This window comes from Tenrec ecaudatus, chromosome 12 (assembly GCF_050624435.1).
Source record: "Tenrec ecaudatus isolate mTenEca1 chromosome 12, mTenEca1.hap1, whole genome shotgun sequence".
NCBI lineage: Eukaryota > Metazoa > Chordata > Mammalia > Afrosoricida > Tenrecidae > Tenrec > Tenrec ecaudatus.
The window spans coordinates 108,187,081-108,211,862 of NC_134541.1; the positions used below are offsets into that span (position 1 = coordinate 108,187,081).

Here is a 24,782-nt window from a genome sequence, read left to right on the forward strand (position 1 = left end):
CATTTTATTGGGGGCTCATACAAAGCTTATCACATCCATCCATTGTGTCCAGCACATTTGTACATTTGTTGCCATCATCATTCAAGGGTTCTACTTGAACCCTTTCTATAGTGAGTATCCAATTCTTTATTTGGCTTGTTTAAAAATTATTTTCTAGTCTATTATTTAACTGCCCAGGCTGTTAAATATTTTGAATATTATTTTACTTTCTACTTTTACCCCATTAAACTTCATGTCCTCTTACATGTTTATTAAATTTCACTTTCATATGTGGTATAAAGAAGGGGATTTCTTCCTATCTCATAATAGAGAATTTTTGCCAGCACCATCTATTTGATACTCAATTGAAATACTTTCCTATATATGTTGCCAATTTCCACACTTGTTATTTGTTGCTATTGTCTACTGGTGGTACAACAGTTAAATGCTTATCTGTTAACCAAAAGGTTATCAATTCGAACCACCCCAGTGGCTATGTTCGAGACAGACCTAGGATCTGCTCCCACAAAGACTACAGCTTACAACCTGATGGGGGACTGCCACCCAGTCACACATGCTCCCTGTGAATTGGAATCAATCCAACAGCACCAACTCCAAGAGCCCAATGCATAGAGTCTGTGGGGATGCAAACTATTGCAGCTGACGCTAACGAAAAGTTGAGAGTCCACCCAGAGGGGCCTAGGGAGGTCTTGGAGTCTACTTTGGAAAAATCAGCCACGTGAAGGCTCTGGATCAAATCTGATACACACCAGGCTGCACACTATCTGCGGTTGCCATGAATAGGAACCACCCGACATGATTTTTTAGTTCAACCCATATAACTTTGATTAAAGGAAGATTTTAGTAAAAATAATAAAATTTTAAATTTTAGTAAAATTTGATGCCTGAAAAGGCAGTCATTCCCTATTTTATTGTTTTGAAATTATTGGTAGCAGTTTTGAGACATCTTTTTTATAACAAAATTTCAGTACGGTTAAGTAAACTGCCACAGTTAAGGTTAAGGGAAGGCGTTCATTTATATTTTTACTTCTGTCATCCTGCTTGAGGCTGGTGTAGCACAATCAACAAGGGAATATCTGTCCTTCAGGTGTTCCATTGTCTCAATGGGGAACAAACCTTGCATAAAAATAACACCAAGGGAAACATGCTGTTAAGTCTGTGTTGGAGGGTGGAGTTGGGAATGGAGTAGAATTTCTTTGAAAGTTAAAATATAACAGCTAATAAACTTAGAAAGAAGTTCAGAAAGGGAAATGAAAACTAAACCCAGTGAGATATTCCTTGTAAGCCAAATTAGCAAATATTAAAAGTAGTCATAGTATCCCGTGCTTGAAATGATGGAGGGTGACACTCTCATTTCTTCCTATAGAGGTGTGAACTGGGGCACATCTGGAAAGAAGTCTAGCAGTCATCTGACCTGTGCATTGGAAAGTTGACTAATGTTGATGTAGTTTGGTTAAAATTCTATCATTTGTTCTCCCTTTTAACTCATTTAAATTTTGTTCTAGTTTTTATAATTCTGTTTTCAATTGAGGTTTTTTCCCCCTGTTTTATTGTTGGCGTTGTTTTTTTTTTGAATATGAAATCCAGACGATTCTGGAGAAATCTAGAGACAGCAACTGAATGAATAGTTTCTTAGGGTTAGGGCAGAGGAGGTTGGGGGAAATGGGGAACTAATAATGAGTACACGGAAGTACCGGTACTCTGAAATTGATTGTAGTGATAATTACACAACTCTTTCACGTATGTTTAGTGCACTGAATTGCCTGATCAGTGAACTATAGGTTAAAAAATACAAGTTGAAAATTAAAAAGAGAAGCAAATGAGATGAGTAGAGAAGAGCTGCCCTGTGCAGACCTACAGGCCGAAGAGACAGCCTAGACCACTCCTCAAGCAGGATAGTAAAACACACCTACCCTTCACCGCCGCGGTCATCACCCGCCCCGGAAGCTGAGGCGGAAACTGCGGCGCTCTTGCGCAGAACTTCTGGTCCCAGAGCGCCAGCTTCCGGTTCAGCCTCGGTCCGGCCCCGCCCCAACTGCCGCGTCTGGCCGCCTCCCATTGGCAGTTCGTAATTACACTACATCTCCCAGCCGCCCTTGGCGCGAGCCTACCCGCACCGGGCGTGGCGCCAGCCCGCCATGGTCCCACGGAGGACTGGAGCCAGCGCTCGCCGTCCCATTTCCTACGCTGAATCATAGAGAGGGCGGCTGCCGCTCACCTGTCCTCCTCGAGGCGCTGTTAGCGCCACCTGCCGGCCTCGAGCCTCGGCTTCTCAGACGCCGATGGCTCGCTCCGAGCGGGGAGACCAGGCTTACCCGCCGGAAACGAGGCACCGGGCGTGACGTCACGACCGAGGCACCGGGTCTCCCAGAAGGCCTCTCTGCGCAACTGACAGCGGTGCGCACCAATAGCGGTGTGCGAAGGCTCTCCGAAGGGCGAGGGTCGGGCTTGCCCTCTCGCGCTTAGTTTCCTGGGCGCTCGCTGCTCTTGGGTCTTTGGGCTGCGTCCTCACGGAGCGCCCCGCGACGGCGGAGGTCCCGAGAGGTGAGTAGGGTCCGTGAGAGAGGGAACCAGGCTGAGGATCCGTTGAGATGGTGGCAGGGGACAGGCCCTGTAGACTCTATGGCCATGCCCCAAGCGATGCTGCCATTGAGCTTTGCGATCTTGGGGCTCCTTGTCGAAAGCCCTAGTGGGACTTCCTTTGCCGCTCTTAGCTGGGCTCTGACAATGGCGAGGAGGCAGCACGCCATGTGTGGCTACTTCCCGACATGCAAGCATTGGCATAATTGGAGGGTCAACTGCTCCTGAAGGGCACCCGAGGGAAGTGTGCAGAGGCACCATTTGACACGTTGCAGTGGCTAACCTGACTTCTAAGCAAGATGCTCTTAAAGAATTTCTGTCTTCTACTAGCACCAGTTCAAGTCTCACTGGCTTGGTCACCCTGTGTTTCCCAGGAAGATGGCCCTTAGACGTCTGCTCTCTTCAGTTGGGCCCTTTGGGTTTGGGAATCCTCTGGCTTTCGGGGTCAAGTTCTTTTCTTTCAGCCATTTCTAAGAGACCCTTGTTCAGAGAACTCAACTTAATTTCACTCTTACATGATTTCACCACCCAGGTCACCTCTTGAGGGTACAGTCATGCCTTGCCTGTTCATGTAGCTAATCCATGGTTTCTCTTGTCTGCAGCTTGGTTGTCTGCCCTTTCCTTCAGTAAGAAGTGGCTCTTGAAGTCTTGCAGAGCAAGTGTGGCTGCAAAGCACAATGGCTGCAAAGTTGGCCCCCAAACTCCCAAAGCCAAAGCAATCATTTGTACTGCGAGTTCCTCCAAATTCCAAGTTGGGCCAGGACCTACTTCGAGATGCCACAAGTGGGCCCATGACCATACACCAACTGGTGCTGGAGCACTTCCTCACCTTCTTGCCCAGGCCGACTCTACTCTACCCGAGTCAGAAAGGCAAGGAAACCTTGGTTGTTGTGAAGGATGTGAGCACAAGTCTTATCAGTAGAGGTGAGAAGCCAATGTCACTTCACTGGACATGAAAGAGGCAGTATGGGGGGCTGAGTAAGGCTTCCTTTTCACTTGATAATGGATTCAAGTAGGATAGTGGGTATTGAAGAAGTATGACATTGACATGTTTGTTGGGAAGAGGAAGTATGTTCTCAGCTGGAGCAGATGGTGTTCTGGGTATGTAAAGCCACAGAATAAACAGGGTGTTGGTGTCTCTGTGAGTCAGCATTGACTCAGTGGCAGTGAGTTTGGTGTTCATTGTACTCAAACATTCTCGGGGGAGATATCTTTTTAGGCTAAAGAAATTTTGATGAAGCATCACATTGACTCCAGTTTATGGGAGATTTCAGGAATGCTTGCTCTGGGCATCTTCAGATTTTGCATCTCCCAGCCCCTCTAATCTCCGTGAGAAAGTTTGAAAGGTTCGGCAGTCAGTCTTTCCACAATGAAACCACATGTAGATTCAGGACCCTAGGGTTTGGGGACTCAGGAAAGACAAGGCCTCAAGTTGTTATCCCCATTATTAGGGCTATTGATTTTTTTCACCTACTATACTTCTTTTTTCAGTGCAACCTCAATCCACTGTGAAGTTTATGCCTAGAGAAAACGCCCATCAGAAGCAGGAGACGGTGTCTCAGTGTTTGACAGCTAAGCCAGAGGTAGGTTCGATTTCCCTCTCCTGCCCGAAGGTGCCACTGCCTCTGCTCTCACTGCCTTCACAACTCAACCTGTAACACATTTTCTGAGTTACCGAGGAGAGGCCCAGGTTGTCACAACCACCTTGGACATTTTCTTCTGTTCTTTTTTGTTTGTTTTAATTTTTAATCATTTTATTGGGAGCTCTTGCAGGTATCATAACATTCCATAGTTCAATCACATCAGGCAGTATTGTACAATTGCTACCACAATCAGTTTTGAAACATTTTCTTTTTTCTTGAACTCTTTGATAACAGCTCCCCTGTACCCTCTCCCTCCCCCACCTCACCCCTCAAGAACCTTTATTATTATTAATTTTCCCCTGTAATAGTTTTTTCTTCCCTTCCCCCTTTCCTCCATTGGCTCCACAATGAGTCTGATTTTCTTGTATGTGTGTTGTACCTGTATTTGCAGCGCCTGCTCATCTTCCCCATATGTGTTCTCTTGATTTTTGTGTCCAAGTCTTTCTTACCAACAGGGATGTCCAGGAACCTCGGTTACTAAGGGGAGGGGCCCTGTTGTTCTTTCAGGACTTGGTGGTCGTTGAGGATTTGAATGTATTCCACTCTCAAGAGGAATGTGTAAGCCTGAACCCTTCTCAACAGCTCCCTGCAGAGCATGAAGACAGTGATGTTGGGGAGATGATGCTGCTGGGTAAGAAATCAAGTCTCTTGTGTGTTCAGTTTACATGCTGTGGGGAAAGCATGTCTTCTACATTCTTGAGACTCAAAAGGAGGCACTGTTCACACAGAGTAAGCATGTGTAGGTGCACATACACGTTTGATTTTATCCTAGGTAGTAAAGGCTGGCCTAGATGTGGGTGGCCATTTTCTCTCTTGCTTCAGTTTTTATAAAAATCCACATATCAGGATCACGAGCTGTTGAAGGGATTAGGTATCAAGCATCAAAGAACAAAAAATCATATCATTGGGAATGAGGGAGAGTACAGAGTGGGGACCCAAAGCCCATCTGTAGGCAATTGGACATCCCTTTGCAGAAGGGTCATGGGAAGGAGACAATCAGTCAGGGTGCAGTGTAGCAACAATGAAACATACAACTTTCCTCTATTCCTAAATGCTTCCTCCCCCCCACACTATCATGATCCCAATTCTACCTTACAAATCCGGCTAGACCAGAGGATGTACACCGATGCGGATAGGAACTGGAAACACAGGGAATCCAGGACAGATGATCCCTTCAGGACCAGTGGTGAGAGTGGTGATACTGGCAGGGTGGAGGGAGGGTGGTATATAAAGGGGGAACCTATCACAAGGATCTACATTTAACCTCCTCCCTGGGGGATCGACAACAGAGAAGTGGGTGAAGGGAGATGTCGGACACTGTAAAACATGACAGAATAATAACAATTTATAAATTATCAAGGGTTCATGAGGGAGAAGGGGCGGGGAGGGAGGAGAAAAAATGGGCTGATACCAAGGGCTCAAGTAGAAAGCAAATGTCTTGACTTGAGAATGATGATGGCAACAAATATACAAATGTGCTTGACACGATGGATGTATGGATTGTGGTAAGAGTTGTATCACACATCAATTGTATTAAGCATAATTGTATATATATTGCCATCATTTTCTGAACATTTATATTCTATTTGAGCCCTTGGTATCAGCTCCTCTTTTTTTTTTTATCTCTTCCCACCCTCCCACCCTCGTGACCCCTTGATAAATTATAAATTATTATTTTTCAAGTCTTACACTGATTATTGTGTCCACCCACGTGCCTGTTTTTCCCCCTTGGGGTGTATGTGTGTGTGGTAAGGTGTCAATCATTGTGATTGGTTCCCTTTTCTTCCCTCATCCCCACCACCTTCCCTCTACACTCCTGGATTCGCTACTCCCATTTCTGTTCCTGAGGGGTTTATCTGACCTGGATTCTGTTTGTTGTGAGCTCTTATCTGTCTGTACCTGTACACATGCTTCAGTTTAGCCAGAACTGAAAGGCGTGACTGGGGTCATGACTGGGGGATAAGGAAGCTTCCAGGGACCAGAGGAATATTGTGTGTTTCATTGGTGCTGTACTGCACCCTGGTTGACTCAACAATTTCTTGTGATTCTTCTGTGAGGGGATGTCCCATTGTCTACAGATGGGTTTTGGGTCTCTGCTCTGACCCCCTCATATTCAACAATATGTTTTTTGTTTGTTTTGGGTCTTCTGATGCCTGTTATCTGGTCCATTGACATTTCATGATTACACAGGTGTGCTTCTTCCATGTGGGCTTGTTGCTTCTCTGCTAGATGGCCGCTTGTTTAACTTTAAGCCTCTAAGAGCCCAGATGCTGCATCTTTTGATAGTCAGGCACCATCCACCTTTTTCACCACAGTTGCTTATGTACCCACTTTGTCTTCAGCAAAGGTGCCGGGAGGGTAAGCATCACAGAATGCTAGGCTGTTAGAACAAGTGTTCCTGCTTTGAGGGAGGGCTTGAGCAGAGGCCCAAAGTTCGCCCACTACCTCAATGCCATATAAATATATGTACATAGGCCAGTACCTCTATTTTTATGAATTAATGTATGTACATATGTACACACCTATGTTTATACTTCTATCCATAGCTTTATTTCCTAGATCTGTCCTCTGTTTCCTTTTACCTTCCTCCTTTCCCACCATCACACTCACCTTTAATTCTGCCTCTTAGGAATTCCTCTCAGCTGGATTGCTGTTGCTCCACCGCCCCCAGGATCTCTACGTCCTCCCTGTTGATTTTATTCCCTAGTTGTTCCCCTGCCTGTGGCGTTCATTGTTTGCTCACTGCTCCCTTCCCCGTCTTCCTCTTCCCCCCAAGTCCCTCTGGAACCGTCGGCCCTGTTGCTTTCTCCTAGTGCTTGTTTCTCATACGAATCTCTTAATTTTCTGGTCTAACAACTGGAGTGCTGGGCCAGTGGCTTTACCTGGACGCCATCTTCTAAACAGATCACTTCTCTCATAGTTTGTGAGGCTAGATGTGCGAATTCTAGTTGCTAGTTCTAGGGGAAGGCTTTCTCTTTGTAGTGAACTTCTGAGGGAAGGTCCTTGTTGCCTTTCAACTCCCGTGGACCTGGAATTCCATAGTCGTCTCCATGAGTCTGGGCATCCGTCTTCCCCTGGGTCTAGGAGGTCCTCCACAGAGTCTCTGGCTCCAGTGGACACACTTTGCTCCCAGCTCTTCTTTCTTGTTGGCAGTCAGGCCCCTCTCTGTCTCCTTGATTCCCTCTCCTTTAATCTCTTGGAGGATAAAAGGCCATACAGTGTGGGGTACCAGCCCCCACAATCGAATGGGTCCAAGGGGCGGTTGTGTTATTGAGGGTAAAATTAAAGAGACACCAGACAAGGTAAAGCATGCGAGGGCTCACCTCCAGGACCAGCCAGGTCCGTGCAGAGAGAGAGAATATATTTCCAACCAAGGCTAATACACACTTGGGGGCTTTGCAAGGCCCCCTAATTAAAGGTAATCACTTACATAACAAAGTGGACGGTACCCTAACCCCAAAGGTCCCTGAGTATATTAGAGAAGTAGCCTAACACCATCGCGGGGGGCGGGGGGAGGTAAGGGGGAGTGGCTGTCTTCAGAGCCTAGAGGGCAATAGCATATGTTTGCCTTTATAGTTAAAGCTGTAGGCTACAGAGCAACCAACCATGTGCTTGTAGGAGGTAACCTTAAGGTAGTACTATTATGGGAGGATATAGTGAGGAACAATATTAATTATGAGAATGGGATTGGGACTCACTTCCAACTCACAACTCACAAGGGTGAAGGCCTCCCTCCACCCCAGAAACCCAACCTGCCAGGCTTCTTAATGAATGAGAATAAAGGATTCATCTGTATACACTCTCTCCCTGTTCTCTGCTTCCCACAAACTCCCCTGACATCAGACCAGGACGATGACCTGAGTAAGCGTGTGTGTCCTACTCTACTCCCATGCCAACTACTTGGATGATCATATCAGGCCACATCGTTTCATAACTGCTCAATCTCATAATCACATTCACTACATACCTTCTGTGACCCAGCCAAGTGGACACCTATTTTGGGGAGACAAGTGAATCCATGACAAGGGCGTCATGATTTGTACTAGTTTTCAATAATGGTTGCCAGGTGTACGCACCACTCCTCGTGCACCTGATTTAGCAATCGCTGCATCTCTTCCAGCTGCTTTACGATCGGCAGCATTTAATGAGGGATGTGCTGTTACTTTAGAGGCAGGGACCCCTGGAAGCATATGAGAGGGCTTCAAAAAACTCATCCACACATGGGCAGAAAAAAGATCATGAAATTTTCCCATGAGCTTTGTGAAGCCCCTTGGATTTACTCAGCGCCTAGTTCTCTTTACCTTTTGAACATGGCTGTTTGCTTCTGAGGCCTAGTGGAGCAAACAGCCCATTTGGGACTTGCCTGAAGTCCTTAACATTTATGAATATTGAACTTTATAGTTGTGCCAAGCTGTGTGACTATGAGGTACATGTGTTAGGTTCTGTCCAGTTGACTCCATCTCTTACTGCTTCGTGGACAGGAGAATGAAGCTGCCCCTCGTGTGCCATACTCTAATCCACTCTTACTCTTTCAGCCCATGATTGCGCGGCTGTGCCCATGCAGCGCCCCGAGAGTCTCCCTGCTTTTGGTTTTTAAGTCTTGTCACATGATTTTAAAAATGAACATAGAGCTTTTTTTTCCTGAATAGCTTTTTGTGTTATAAGCCTGCTTTTCAAACATCTGTTAGTATTAGTGACTGCTTGATGGGCCATCTTGTCATTGACTGGGGCACAGACATTCTGCACTAACATGAAGCTTGGTGCTTCTGACCCACCCACTGGCACCACGGAAAGAAGGTGCTTTCTTCCCCACACACTGCACCCAGGGAAAGCTGAAGGAGCATACGGGTTTGTCGTGAGTTAACTTGATTTGATGACAGTGGGGTTGGGGCCCACCTGACCCTTGAGGTGGTTCCCACTATTGTAAGGAACGCTCTCGTCATCCTCCAGAATACTCTCAAGGCGAGGCGCTGTGTTTTGCCGACACTCTCCTTTATCAGACAGATGCCCTTCTCCAGCCATCGGACCCTCCTGATAGATGTGCTGGCAGTGCCGGAGACGGAATCACGCCGTCCCAGACCGGTGCAATCGTGGAGAGGAAACCCCAAAACTAACCCACTGCCTTTGAGTCAATTCCAGCTCATAGCGACTCTATGAGACAGTGGAATGCCACTGAGTGTTTCTAAGACTGTAAATCTTCAGGGGAGCACCTAGCTTCATCTTTCTCCTGCGAAGCAGCTGGTGGCTTTTAATTGTTGACCTTGTAGTTCACTGCCCAACACTTAACCCATCGTGTCACCAGGGGAGTCCATCATGGGAAGTGGTGGCATATAAGTAAAGAACCCACTGCCACTGAGTCAGTTCTAACTCGTAGAGACCCTGTGTAGGATTCTTACAATGATCAGTCTTCATGGGAGCAGATAGCCTCATCTTGCTTCTGCAAGCCTCTGTGGGCTTGAGCCAGCGACTTTGTGGTTATGGTGTTTACCCAACAGCACTGCCCGGCCTCCTGGATTTATAATTATTTTCCCACAGCTTATTCTATATATCCCCTTTACTTTTCAGAAAAATAGAGAAAGAGCAGATTTATTGCTCTTCTTGACTCTTGGGCAAACCTAGCATTTACTGTAGATGATGGCTGGTGGACATGCTGTCCATTCCAGGAACATTTCTTTCTTCATTTCAGATCTTGAGGCCCGCCCTCACCACCTGCCCTCCGATACCCTGAAGCTCATGGTTTCAGCTTAAAGTCATTCCCAGACATTTCTGAAAAGGGTTCCTTAATTCCCTCAGGCCAGGTTGGATTCTGAAGTTGGTAACCTGTGGGTAACAAAGATACATCATGCTCCCTTCTTGCTCTTCATGACCTCACTTAGGGTAGAACTGTTCTAGCTGTAAGGAGCTATCACAAGAGAAGGCAAGGTTTGGACCCAAGAGCAGCGTTTGGAAGAAGATGGATTTTAATTCATGTGGGATTGAATCTGTGGCAGAAAATAAAATACAGGCGTATGGATCTGGGTACCTGGAAGTTGGAGTTTGGAGCTCAGGTGTTAATATGTAGCAATTGAAGAGCCAGTGGCATGCGGGTGATTGTTGAAATAATAATAATATTTCAGTTGGCCAAAGGAGCAGGTACATTAAGGGGCAGGAATCAAAGGGGATCCATTAACACAGTAGAAGAAAGAATGTGTATCTCAGTTCAAGACACAGTAAATGAGCCACGTGAAAAAAAGTCAAGATGCAGAACTCTTACACCAGCCACAGAAAGCGATTAAGATTGTATGTGCTCCTGACAGTGATAACACATCTTTAAAAAAAAAAACCAAAACTTTTATTGGGGGCTCTTACATCTCTTATCACAATCCATACATTTTTCCAGTGTGTCAAACATATTTGTACATATGTCGCAATCATCATTTTCAAAGCATTCTTTTCCCACTTGAGCCCCTGAAATCAGCTCCCGATTTCTTTCCCCTCCCTCCACCACCTGCCCCCCCCATGAACCCTTGATAATTTATAGATTATTTTTACCATATCTTACATTGTCCTTCATTGCCTCTCACCCACTTTTCTGTTATTTGTCCCCCTGGGAGGGGGTTCTAGGCTGATCCTTGTGATCGATTCACCCTTTCACTCCCCACCCTTCCCTAATCCTCCTGGTATCTCTACTCTCATTGTTGGCCCTGAGGAGTTTACCCTGGATTCCCTGTGTTGTGACCTCTTATCTGTAGCAGTGTGCATGCTCTGGTCAAATCCGATATGTAAGGTAGAATTGAGGTCATGATAGTGGGGTGAAGGAAGCACCAAAGTAGAGGAAAGTTGTGTATTTCATTGGTGCTATACTGCACCCTGACTAGCTCATCTCCTCCCTGTGACCCCTCTGTGAAGGGATGTCCAATTGTCTATAGATGGGCATTGGGTCTCCACTCTATGCTTACCTCCTACCCCCTCAAATTCACCATTCTGGGTCTTAGATGCCTGATACCTGATCCCATCAACACCTCATGATCACACAGGCTGGTGCGATTCTTCTGTGTGGGTTTTGATGGCCGCTTGTTTATCTTCAAGCCTTTAAGACCCCAGATGCTATATCTTTTTATATCTGGGCACCATCAGCTTTCTTCACCACATTTGTTTGTGCACCCATTTTGTCTTCAGCAATTGTGTCAGGAGGGTTAGCATCACAGAATACCGGATTGTTAGAACAAAGTGTTCTTGCATAACACATCTTTTAAGGCTCTTACAGATTGAGTACATACTATATAACAAAGAAATACTCTATATAGTCTAAAAAGTAGCAGTAAGAAGATATTCTCAATGCAAGAAAACTAGAAATTCATAATACAATCATAAAAATTTCTTCACTAGAAATTTTATTACTCTTTAAGAACCTCTGGTCATAGAAATACAAAATCAATTTGCATTTTCCCCCCTAGAAAACACTGCTGCACACCAGAATCTGACATAACCTAAAGAGGTGCTCAGAATAAAATTTATAGTTATAAAAACATACATGTCAATGAAGAAGTAAAAGCAAATTAAGTTTCTGACTTAAAGCCAAAAATAAAAAAGCGGAATGTTGAAAATTAGAAAAGTTTAATATTAGGAAAGTTGAAAATTAGAAAGTGGAAATTAAAAAATAGTAAGGAGTATAAGCCAAGGAGCCAGTGAGTAGACAAAATTTAAAAATAGATGAAACCAATTTTCTTTCTTTTTTAAAATAATTTTATTTGGGGCTCGTACAACTCTTATCACAATCCATATATACATTCATTGTGTCAAGCACACTTGTACATTTGTTACCATCATTCTCAAAACACTTTCTATTTGAACCCTTGGTATCAGCTCCTCACTTTTCCCCCTCCCTCCCCCACCTTCCTTCATGAACCCTTGATAATTTATAAATTATGATTACTTTGTCATGTCTTAAACTGTCCAAGGTCTCCCTTCACCCACTTTTCTGTTGTTCATCCCCCAGAGAGGGGGTTATATGTAGATCCTTGTAATTGGTTCCCCCATTCTACCCCATCTTCCTTCCACCCTCCCGGTATCACCACTCTCACCACTGGTCCTGAGGGGTTCATCTCTCTTGGATTCCCTGTGTTTCCAGTTCCTATCTGTACCAGTGTATATCCTCTGGTCTACCCGGATTTGTAAGGTAGAATTGGGATTATGATAGTACGGGGGAGGAAAGTTGTATATTTCATCGTTACTACACTGCACCCTGACTGGCTCTTTGCCTCCCCATGGCTTTTCTGTAGGGGGATGTCCATTTGCCTACAGATGGGCTTTGGGTCTCCACTCCACATTCCCCTCATTCACTATGATATGATTTTTTGTTCTTTGATGCCTGATACCTGACCCCTTCTACACCTCTTGATCACACAGGCTGGTGTGCTTCTTCCATGTGGGCTTTGTTGCTTCTCAGTTAGATGGCTACTTGTTTATCTTTAAGCCTTTAAGACTCCAGATGCTATATTTTTTGATAGCCAGGCACCATCAGCTTTCTTCACCACATTTGCTTATGCACACATTTTGTCTTTAGCGATTGTGTCGGGAAGGTGACCATCATGGAATGCCAGTTTAATAGAACAAAGTGTTCTTGCATTGAGGGAGTACTTGAGTGGAGGCCCAATGTCCACCTGCTACCTTAATACTAAACCTATAAATATATGCACTAAACCTATAAATATATGCACATGGATCTATTTCCCCATCATTGTATATAAATATTTACATATGTGCATGCCTGTATATAGAACTCTATAAATGGCCTTTGCTTTCTAGTTCTTTCCTCTATTTCCTTTTACTTTACTTTTTTCCCACTGTCATGGTCAGCCTTCCTTTGGGTTTCAGTAATTCCTCTCGGTTACATTTCTCTTGATCAAGCCCTACCAGGCCTCTTACACCCTCCTCTCCACTGATTTTGGATCACTTGTTGTTCTCTTGTCCTTGGGTTTGTTAACATCACTTCCTTTCCCTCACATTCCCCCTCTTCCATGTCTTCTCGGAACTGTCAGTTCTGTTTTCTCCTGTAGATTGAAACCAATTTTCATAGAGAAAATAGAAATTGACCAAAATGAAAAAATAAAACCCACCCCTCTCCCTCCAACAGAGAGCACCACTGTTACTCTTGCTAGGAATTCTTTTAAACCTTTGAAATGTAAGCAAAGGCTACTAAAACTTGGGGAATGTAGGAAGAGATAGCCAATTTCCAGGTCTTTTTAATGAAGTCTGTCACAAAACCTGACAAAAATAAAAATTGCTCAGAAATGCAAAATGACAGCTGTAGAAAGCTTACTAGTCTAGACAGCCTAAAGAAGACCCCGTCAATTATTTCCATAGTTGACTGAGAAGGTACTTAACACAATGCAAAATCTTTCTTTATAAAAAGACTTAACAAGATATTCAAACAATTAATGAATAACTCTCTAGGATGATACATATTCTTTCAATCCAAGTTTATTTTTAATTGGAAACAATGGAGGTGTTCCCATTAAAATTAGAACCACAAGTCCACTAAGACCAGTACTCCAGATACTGTGTTGCAGGCGTTTGCCAGTGTACTTAAGTGAATGAGCAGTTGGAGGGATAAGAACTTGAGAGAAAGCTCTCTATTTACATGTAACATAGCTAATGTATCTGGAAAATGCCTAGAAAATGCCTGAAAACTTCCTACCAAAATTCCTACTGACAAATATCTTTACATATGTTAAAAGGTATTTAGCCCTACTCACAATTAGAAATGCAGTGAAACCTCCATTGAGTTAACATTTCGACCGATACTAATAATTCCCCATTTCCCTTCCACTCCTACTACCTGATAACGAGCCATTTTTGTCTGTGCATTTATGTGCTTAAAGTATTTCATCTAAGTGGGATCAGAAAGTATTTGTTCTTCTGTGCATGACTTCTTTCTCTCAGTAGGTTTTCCAGGTTCATCCATGGCACAGCATGATCAGAGCTTCATTCTCTTTTTGGCTAAATGATATTTCATTGTGTGTGCCACGTTTTGTACATCCATTCATCTCTTGATGGACACTTGGGCTCTTTCCATTGTGACTAATGCTGCAGTGATCTCTGGTGTGGAAGTATCAGTCCCTGGCTATGTACCTAGGAGTGGAATTGCTGGGTCCGATGGTAATTCAACACGTTTTGTAGGTGATGTAAATTGTTAGCACTACATGAATAACCGAAAGGTCGATAGATTGAATCTGCTCAGTTGCGTGCTTATAAAAAGGTCATAGCTTTGAAAACCTTGAGGTTCTACTCTGCCACACTTGAGGTTGTTACAAATGGGACATGACTTAATGGCAGTTGGTTTGATTTTTTTCTTCATGATAATTCTATGTTTCACTCTTCAAGGGACTGCTCCATTGTATTCACTCCTGCAGTGCAAGGTCTCCGACTTGTCCACATCCCCATCAGCACTTGTGGTTACTAATACCCCATCCTCGTGGGCGTATTACCTTGTGCTTTCCCTTTCCCCAATGACTAATGATGTCATGCTAATTTTTCTGTGCCCATTTTTCAAATGAATTGTCTTTCTTATTTAGTTGTAGGACTGTGTATTCTGGACATTCTCAGATTTGTGGTCTGCAGATATTTTCTGTAGATTATCTTTGCTTTCTTAATAATGCCGTTTGATGCACAGTGATTTTTTAAATTAAGTCAAATTTATCAGTTTTTTCTTTTACTCATTGCTTTTGGCATATATAAAAAATCCACACATAGATACTTGCTTGCATGCGTTCTTTAAGCATTTTATGGGTTTAGCTAGGTCCATTTTGAATTAATTTTATATATAGCGTGAGGCCCTGACTTCCTTCTTTTGCATGTGGTGATCCAGTGGTCTCATCACTATTTGTTGAAGATTTCGTTGATTAGACTTAACATCATGTCAGTTGGCCATAGATATATGGGTTTATTCATGAACTCTCAGTTTTATTCCATCTGTTTGAATTATTGTAGCCTTGTGGTAAATTTGGGAGAGAGATGTGGCTTTCTACTCCCATAACGAGTTCCAGTCTTGGACGCTCACAGGGCCATTCTACCCTGCCATAGAGGGTCGCTGTAAGTAGACATCACCTCAGGGGCAGTGAGCTTGGTTGTAAGTTTTGAAGTTAGGAAATAAGAGTCCTCCTACTTTGTTCTTTTTAGGTTGTTTGGCATTTGGGACTCTCTTAATTCCATATAGATTTGCGGGTTTGCTTTTCAATTTCTAGGAGCTCTGGTGATGTAGTAGGCTGAGTGTTGGGCTGCTAACTGGAAGGTTGGTGGTTCAAACTCACTAGCCAATTCAAGGTAGAAAGATATAGTTTGCTTTTGCACATATTTACAATATTGGAAAGCATACGGAGCAATTCTACTCTGTCTTATAGGGTAGCTATGTGTCAAAATTGAATTGCTGGCAGATGTGTGCTCAGAGAAATTTATAGCTGTAAAATTTATATTAGAAAGGAAGAAAGATCTCACCTGAATCACCTAATTTCACCTCTTTGGGAATTAGAAAAAAGAAGAGTCAACTAAATCCAAATCTAGCAAAAGGAAGGACATCCTTAAGATCAGAGACGAAATAGAGAATAGAAAACAATGGAGTACCAATGAAATCAATCCAATAATTAGAACAAATTAAAAAAAAGATTAATAAAACTGACAAACCTGTTATGTAGACTGACAAAGACAAATAGAAGCAGCTGCTAAAATTGGAAAAGTTGGGGTTCTATTATCAACATTATACTATTCATTAACAGTATTATAAGAGAATACTATATTAAATGCTAATCAATTAGAAATCTAGATGAAATGAACAAATTAATGGAAATACATAAATTACTGAAGTTGATTCAAGAAGGTACAAAATCTCCAGCTATAGGAAGTGATTGAATCAGTAATCAAAAACCAACTGACAAAAATTTAGGCAGATGTTTTCACTGGAGAATTTGGCTAAACATTTAAAGAAAAATTAATATTTAAGTTACTTTCTTGATTTAGTGTTTGCTTCCATGCTGTAAACCTTGGACAATTTCCCAGAGTTCTAATTAAGTTGGTTATGACAGTTGTTTTTCATTGTTTGTGTGAAGGGTGAGAGTTGGAACTGCCAGTTCTACCATATTGTTGATGTCACTCCCATATTGCCATTTTTGAGCATTGTAAATATGTTTACTACTTAAAATATAGTTAAAAAATTAGTACATTAAAGGAATATAAAACATTATTCACTGACACTTTCAGTAAAAACAAACCAAACTCACTGCCATTGAGTCTGTGCTGATTCTCAGATGCCTTCTGTGGGTTTCAGAGGCTGCAACTACTCCCGGGAGCGGGAAGTCCAGGCTTTCTCCAATGGAGCTGCTGGTGGTTTTGAACTGCCAATCATGCAGACTGCAGCCCAACATGCGAGACTTACAGGAAGATAGGAAAAATCATATTAGAGTATTAGCCCTTTTAAAAGTAATATAACTGGCCTTTATACTCATTCATAAAACATTGGTAGTAATTTCTGAAACATTATTATTACAGAGAAAGTTGGCACCTTAAAAATATTTATAACGATTGACAGAGTTTGAGATCTGTAATATATAAAATTGGTTAAAGTTTATAAAAATCCCAGCCCAATGGATAAATTATTATTTTGTATAAACACAATACAAGGTATAACTAGAATGAAATTCCATTTTGAACCTCCTAGATGTTTGAAAATGTTGTAAAAAGAATAGTCGCTGTTGTTGCTGCTGAATTGGTGCAGCTTATTTGGAAAGCAGTGTGGCTCGGCACTGACCCGTAGCCCTCCAGAGGACAGCACCAGAGACACAGTGTGGGAATTGCACCCGATCTGATCCTGCCACACTGAGGCAAAATACTAAGGGGGTGCAACAGAACAGCAAGGGAATGGAGCGGCGAGGTCCCCAGGGAATGCTGAAAGTGAATTTTGGGGCCAGGGCGTAGTGCCCCAACAGACTGGACTGGAAAACACTCCTAAAGGCCAACAAACAATCCTTGAACTAACTACAAGCTTTTTTTTTCTTGTTGTGTTTTGTTTGCTGTTTGGTCATTGGTCTGATGTTGTTTTGCTATATATTGTTATTTGGTTTTGCTCTGTCTTGTTTTTGTGCATGTTATTCTCTTCGTAGGTCTGTCTAAATAAGATAGGCTGGATGAGCAATCTGGAGGAGAAAACAACGGAACTGACAGTTTTGGGGGGCCATGGGAGAGGAGGAGGTGGGGGGAAAGGTACTGGTGTTAACAAACCCAGGGACAAGGGAACAACAAGTGACCCAAATTGGTGGTGAGGAGGGTGTGGGAGGCCGGTAGGGCATGACCAAGGGTAATGTAACCAAGAGGAATTGCTGAAACCCTGGTGGGGACTGAGCATGATAGTGGGTCAGGAGGAAAGTCAAAGGAAATAGAGGAAAGAGCTGGAAGGCAAAGGGCATTTATAGAGGTCTAGATAAAGACATGTACATATGAAAATCTATATGAGGGTGGGGAAATAGATCTATGTGCATATATTTATAGGTTTAGTATTAAGGTAGTAGAAGGACATTGGGCCTCCATTCAAATACTCCCTCAATGCAAGAATACTTTCTTCTATTAAATTGGCATTCTATGATGTTCACCTTCCTGATACAACTGCTGACCACAAAGTGGGTGCATAAGCAAATGTGAAGAAAGCTGATGGTGCCCGGCTATCAAAAGAGATAGTGTCTGGGGTCTTAAAGGCTTGAAGGTAAACAAGTAGCCATCTAGCTGAGAAGCAACAAAGCCCACATGGAAGAAGCATACCAGCCTGTGTGATCACGAGGTGCCAAAGTGATCAGTTATCAGGCATCATCAGAACAAAAAATCTTTATCATAGTGAAAGATGGGGGGAGTACAGAGTGGAGGTGTAAAGCCCATTTGTAGGCCACTGGACACCCTTTTACAGAAGGGTCTGCGGGAGGAGATGAGCCAGTCAGGGTGCGATGTAACAACGATGAAAAATACAATTTTCCTCTAGCTCCTAAATGCTTTCCCTCCCCCCCACCCCCATCATGATCCCAATTCTACTTTGCAAGTCTGGCTAGACCAGAGGATGTACAGTGGTACAGATAGGAACTGGAAACACAGGGAATCCAGGGTGGATGATCCCTTCAGGACCAGTGGTGTGAGTGGCGATACTGGAAGGATAGAGGGAGGGTGGGTTGGAAAGGGGGAACCGATTACAAGGATCTGCATGTGACCTCCTCCCTGGGGGACGGACAACAGAAAAGTGGGTAAAGGGAGACGTTGAACAGAGCAAGATAGAACAAAATAATAATTTATAAATTATCAAGGGTTCATGAGGGAGGGAGCAGCAGAGAAGGGAAAAAGGAGGAGCTGATGGCAGGGACTTAAGTGGAGAGCAAATGTTTTGAGAATGATGAGGGCAATGAGTGTACAAATCTGCTTTACACAATTGCTGTATGTATGGACTGTGATATGAGTTGTATGAGCTCCCTAATTAAAAAAAAAAAAGAAAAGCAAGTGTGTTACTTTGAATGCACCTAAAAACAACAACAAAACTCTGAAAAAATTTGACATATGCTTGAAGTATTATCATTATCTCAAGAGAATAATTAAAAAGGTAGAAAACTATTGGTGTGAAAGTGCTAACTCTACCAGAGATTCACCCTCTGGCTTCAGAATCAGCCACATTTTAAAACAGTTGATTTACAAGGAGTCTCTGGGTAGTGAAAACTGTTAACATGCTTACTATAACAGCTGGTAACCTGATGATCTGATTCTGAAAAAATGTCATCAAAAACCTGATGGAAATTCTGTTCTGGCACACATGGGCGTGTCATGAGTCAGAACTGTGTGCACAACCACTGTTTTGTGTTTACTCAGTTTGTCATCCTTAGGAACGCCTTGTCAACCTACATGTTGATAGTATTTTTCACTTTGTTGTCTCGTTTTCTATTCTTCCTTTATATGTAGATTTAAAAAATTATTTTATTGGGGCCTTTTATAGCTCTTATCACAGTCCATCTATCCATCCATCCATTGTGTCAAGCATATTTGTACATGTGTTGCCATCATCATTTTCAAAACATTTTCTTTCTGCTTGAACCATTGGTATCAGCTCATTGTCTTTACCGCCCCCCCCCCCACTTTCCTCATGAACCCTTAATAACTTAAAAATTAATATTTTTTTCATCTTACACTGACCGCTGTCTCCTTTCACCCACATTTCTGTTGTCTGTCCCCCTGGGAGGGGTTACATGTTGATCATTGTGATTGGTTCCCCTTTCCCCCCCATCTTCCTCTTCCCCTCCTGGTATTGATACTCTCATTATTAGTCCTGAGGGGTTTAATCTGTCCTAGATTCCCTCTCTTGCGAGTTCTTGTCTGTACCAGTGTACATGCTCTGATCTAGCCAGATTTATAAGGTAGAATTGGGGACATGATAGTGGGGTGGGGGTAGGGAAGCATTAAAGAACTAGAGGAAAGTTACATATAGGTTTTTAATTGAACTATGATAAATGCAGAGGATGTACAGATCATGAGTATATTAGCTCAAATTCTCAAAAAACGTACACAGGTAAATCCACCCAATATTGACTATTACCTGCACTTTAGAAATCCTTATTCCCAGCCTCCCATCACTACTCCCCTCTTTCCCAATAATAACTAATATTCTGACTTCTAATAGCATAAATATTTTATTTATTGTATTAATCTCTTTAATGACCAAATAACAACATATTATATAAATATGTCATGTTCTTTTTTTGGGTGTTATTTGAATTGTTAAAAGTTTTTCATTATATACAAGTAGATAGCCATTCTTTCTCATACTACAATATGATAGTTTTATAATATAGTACAACACTTTAAAGTAGTCATTTAAATTACCATTCACTTACTTGGGTCCCGAAGATTATCGGTGTGCCATTTATATTTGTGCCCTTTGCCCCCAAGTCCCTAGTGTGGTCAGTGTGAACTTGTTGAAAGAATCATTGGCACCTATTCAGAAAGCATAACTACTCAGCTACTAATTGAAGGTTGACATTTCATTTCCACTCAGAGGTGCCTTGGAAGGAAGACTCTGTGATCTATTTTTTAAAAGTCACAGCTGTTGAAAACCCCATGGAGCACAGTTCTCCTCGGGAACATGCAAGCACCCTAAGGCAGAATTAACTTGATGGCACCCTCGTAGGTTGGAGTCCGAGTACTTGTCCAGATACTTGATAGTCACTGACAGGTTACTGTCCAGCCCTCCTGAGTATCTGCCCAGCTTCAGAGTCTCCCAGCGTACTCCCATCACTTTTTTTTTTAAAGGACAGGTATCCGATAGACCATGTGCAGCATCAAGGGGCAGGAGAGATGTGCCAGGCATGCCACCCACCCTCCGTGGATCAGAGTGGAGAGGGACATGGATGGTGATGACCCCCAGTCCTCAGATTTCTGACTTTCCAGATTATTCTTTCACAAAAAATACTAACTTGGTTTCTTTTTGCTTGGCATGTTCAATATCCCTCAAAAGTTATTAAATTCTCTTTGTTTCAACAGTGAATGATAATCATGAAGATGATGGGGAGCAGAAGGCACTTTTAGAGAATGTAGATCATAGAGAAGAATCTTCAGAGTGTGATGAAATGGATTGTTCCTTGGTCTCTGGACGACCTCCGGATTGCCACAAAGGAGACAGACTGAACACTTCCATTCCACATGAAAGGAAATTGAGAAATCTGTCAGTTACCATTGAAAATGATACTCCACTGGAGGAACTCTCCAAATACGTGGACATCAATGTTATTGCGCTTACCCAAAACCGGAGGACGAGGAGATTGTACACTTGTCCACTGTGTGGGAAACAGTTTAATGAAAGTTCTTACCTTATTTCTCACCAGAGGACTCACACAGGGGAAAAGCCCTATGACTGTAGTCACTGTGGGAAAAGCTTCAACCACAAAACAAACCTTAATAAACATGAACGAATCCACACAGGGGAGAAACCTTATTCATGTTCTAAGTGTGGAAAAAACTTTCGTCAAAATTCTCACCGGAGCCGCCATGAAGGAATCCACATAAGAGAGAAGATATTTAAGTGTCCAGAATGTGGGAAAACCTTCTCAGGGAATGAAGAATTTGTGCTTCATCTGCAGAGTCATGGGGCTGAGAGGCCATATAGTTGCAAAAAATGTGGGAGAAGATTTGGCCGGCTGTCAAACTGTAAACGACACGAGAAAACCCATTCAGTATGTAAAAACCGAACGCAGAAGTGAGATTGAGCTAAGCGTCCTGCTTCAACCTAAAAATTATGAATTCCCACAGGGTCGGAAATGATAGAGATACACTGAAACCTCATGATAGCCAAAATTGGGTCAATGCCTATCTTGGCTGAAACCTCAAATTCTTAGAAAATTCACAGGGAAGATATGTTTAAGGGCTATACCTCAGATTAGCAGCCAGGGTTTTTGGACTAAGGAACTTTCTTTTGTGAAAGTGTACAAGGTACAGATCCATTTTTTAAGGAAGCTTTTGACCTGAGTCTAGAGGCTGCTTCGCTGCAAGATGAATCATCCCTACTAAACATGTACCCAGGGGGATCTATACTGGGGGGGGGGGATTAGAAATAATGTAAAAGCTTCTATCTGGCACTAAATTCCTCCGAAAGCACCAAACTATGGATTTGGTAAGGCAGCAATAATTCGTATCCCTCTCTAAGAGTAAAGCTTGGGTGTTGACAGGGATTTTTTTTTTTTACTTTGCGTTAAAAGCAAAAACTACAAACTAGCAATTGAATATCAAAGACTGACTTCATTTGCAATTTATGATGAAATGGGCTGTTTTACAGAGTCCTTGGAGGCATCTCCTGTTTTTATTTTGTTTGGCTATTAATCCCTTAAGTAGCTGTTTTAATTCTGAACAAGGCCTCTTCCAGACGGACAGAAATAGGATCACTCAGGTCCAGCCACCCAGACCTACCTACTACCTGAAAACCTTCAGAATGTTGTTCCCCTGCTGAGCCAAGATCTTGCCTGTTACGAAAACCCCAACAGCATGAAGGACAGACCTGGAGACAAGAAGTTGACTTGGATCCTTGGCTGATGAAGAACTTTAATTATGCTTAATCTTCCCTCTCTGTACAGTCACCAGGCTCTTGGCCGTGGTCTGGTTGCTACCTCACAAGGCAATGTGTTTTACTGTTAGAAACTACATCTCTAGTGATGTCTTCATGAGACAAGATTCCATGTGTCCTCAGTGCAATTGAGTATTTGCTATTGCTTCTGGTGTCCTGGTAGCCAGACTCTCATGATGTGTCTGCCCAGAGGCAAGCTAGTGACGTAGTCACAGGACCGACTGACACAGCAGTGTGGTTTGAGGCATTCTACGATCAGTTCTGCTTTTTTTTTTTTTCATGTTTCCCAGAGTTTTACATTGAATGTTTTTCGGAATTGGGCTAATCTTACAGGTCATTTGGGAAAAATTGTTCCCCTCACAAATGTTGTGCCCCATCTAAAACATGCCTTTCCCTTTATTAGAGTGTTATATTCCTGAGTAAACATTTCTTCTTTTCTTTATGTAAATTTTTGCACAGTTGTATGATTGTTAATTTTTTATCATATTTTTCTAGTTCGTCATTCCTTTTGCACAGCAAAGGTATTTTTAACTGTAAATTTGTGTAATCAGCCACCTCAATATTACTAATTTTTGATAATTTCTTGGTTTAATTATTTTATAATGAGTGTAAAATTATACCATCCACAAATAGTTGTTTTGTTTCTTTTGTTGTTGTTTTAATATATTGTACCTTGCTAGGTAGCTAGGTATTGTTTTGGTACTGATAATATTAAAAGGAGAAAGTTTAATAATATAATTCAGTACTGCTTCCTAAATTGAAAAACCCCAAAACCCTGAAAGACCGTAACAAAACTATTCTCTGATGACTTGCATTTTAAGCCAGTGCACAATGTCAATTCATAGTGACCTTATGGGACAGGGTCGAACTGCCATGTGGGTTTCCCAGACTGTCACTTTATGGGAGTAGAACACTTCCACTTTTTTCTGCGGAGCAGCTGGTGGTTTCAAACTGCTTACCTTGTGGTTAGCAGCCCAGTGCATAACCACTGTACCACCAGGGCCTCCAGGAACATGATTCTGTTTTGTTCTTCACTGAATCCGACCACGCATTAGGAACTGGGACAGGGATCCAGGTTACGTATTTTGAGAGAGGCCAACCAAGCAGATGTTGCACATTGTGCTCTGTATGGGTTTCACATCTATATGGAGTCCCTGGGGCAAGATTGCTATGCCACCCCCCCCCCAAGAGTTGGGTGTATAGCAGCGGCTCTCTACCTCACATGGCACCTTTTAAAAAAGCAGTAGTGAGTGATGCCACCATAGCTCAAGCCCCTCTCCCACCTTTAAGATTTGTTCAGCAGGTGACTGGATACCCCTGTCCCTAGGGCTGTGGTGGTGAGTGAGGAAAGGGCTGCTCTGATACCTCATGTCCCCATGGGTGAGTGAGGCCAAGTAGAGAGGGTGACTGGAAAAGCTGGAAGGACCCATGCGTCTCCCTGTACCGGAGGTCCAGCCCTTCAGCATCTTCAGGAGCACTGGAGATGACCTGTGATGAGGGACCACCCCTAACTGAGAATCCCTGGAAGCTGTTAGGTGAGTGTATAGCAAGATGCCTGATGATGACCAGTAAAATGGGAAAAAAAAAAGATTAGGAGCTTCCCAATATAGCACCGAAAGATGAGTAAGCAATGCCCCAATTCCAATAGCAACTGCATAGCTATTCACTCAGTGATGACACAGCACTGGGATTGAAGGAAGGTAAGTAACACAATACTTCCTGTCATGGAATTTTCCTGGGGGTAGGGAAGAGGGGAAATACAGCAATTGAGTAAATCTTCTAAATATGTATGGGGATATCCCCCCAAACATTTTTCCCCCCAAAGCTATAAAAATTTTTTTTTTTTTAACAAAACAACCTTATCACCTTCAAAGTACTCGCCATTACACTTACATCTGTCAAATCTACAATTTCATTCTTGGAATGGAATGTTCCAAACTCTTGGATAACTGATAGCACCCCCCTCATTTTTTTTTTTTAACTCTTCTACATCGTCAAATTGCTATCCTTTCATGTCCCTCTTCATTCTTGGAAACAGAAGTCCCATGAAGTGAGGTCAGGTAAGTAAGGTGTATGGGGCAAAGAGACATGTTTTGGCCAAAAACTGGCGCACTGAGATGGCTGTATGAGCAGGTGCATTGTGGCAAGACCAGTCCCCCATCTGCCACAAATCAACTTTTTTTTTGTCACACACTGTTAGGTAGTCTTTTCAGAACCTCTGAATAGAAAGCTTGGTTAACAGTCTGCCCTGGTGAAAGGAACTCCAAATGCACTATGAGTTGACATTTTCCTCTGAGAAGCTGATAGATGTCAAGTATGAGGTTTTTCATCAATCAATATTTCACCTTTTTTGAAACAAGAAAACCACTGGTACACGTTTTCCACATAACGCTGTCCTTGTAACTGTGTTCAACATCACAGCAGTTTCTGTGTTATCTTTTCTCCGAGCAGCG

At 42.7% G+C, this 24,782-nt stretch overlaps 1 protein-coding gene across 1 annotated transcript; it reads left to right on the forward strand.

The window, feature by feature from the left end:
• The first annotated feature begins 2,408 nt into the window (after positions 1-2,408).
• Positions 2,409-22,948, forward strand: ZNF200 (zinc finger protein 200). Its single transcript, XM_075564386.1, has 5 exons — positions 2,409-2,544; positions 3,183-3,504; positions 4,072-4,163; positions 4,731-4,854; positions 20,757-22,948. Exons 2-5 carry the CDS (start codon positions 3,258-3,260, stop codon positions 21,470-21,472), a joined length of 1,179 nt encoding a protein of 392 aa, XP_075420501.1. The 5' UTR covers positions 2,409-2,544; positions 3,183-3,257; the 3' UTR covers positions 21,473-22,948.
• The last annotated feature ends 1,834 nt before the right edge of the window (positions 22,949-24,782 follow it).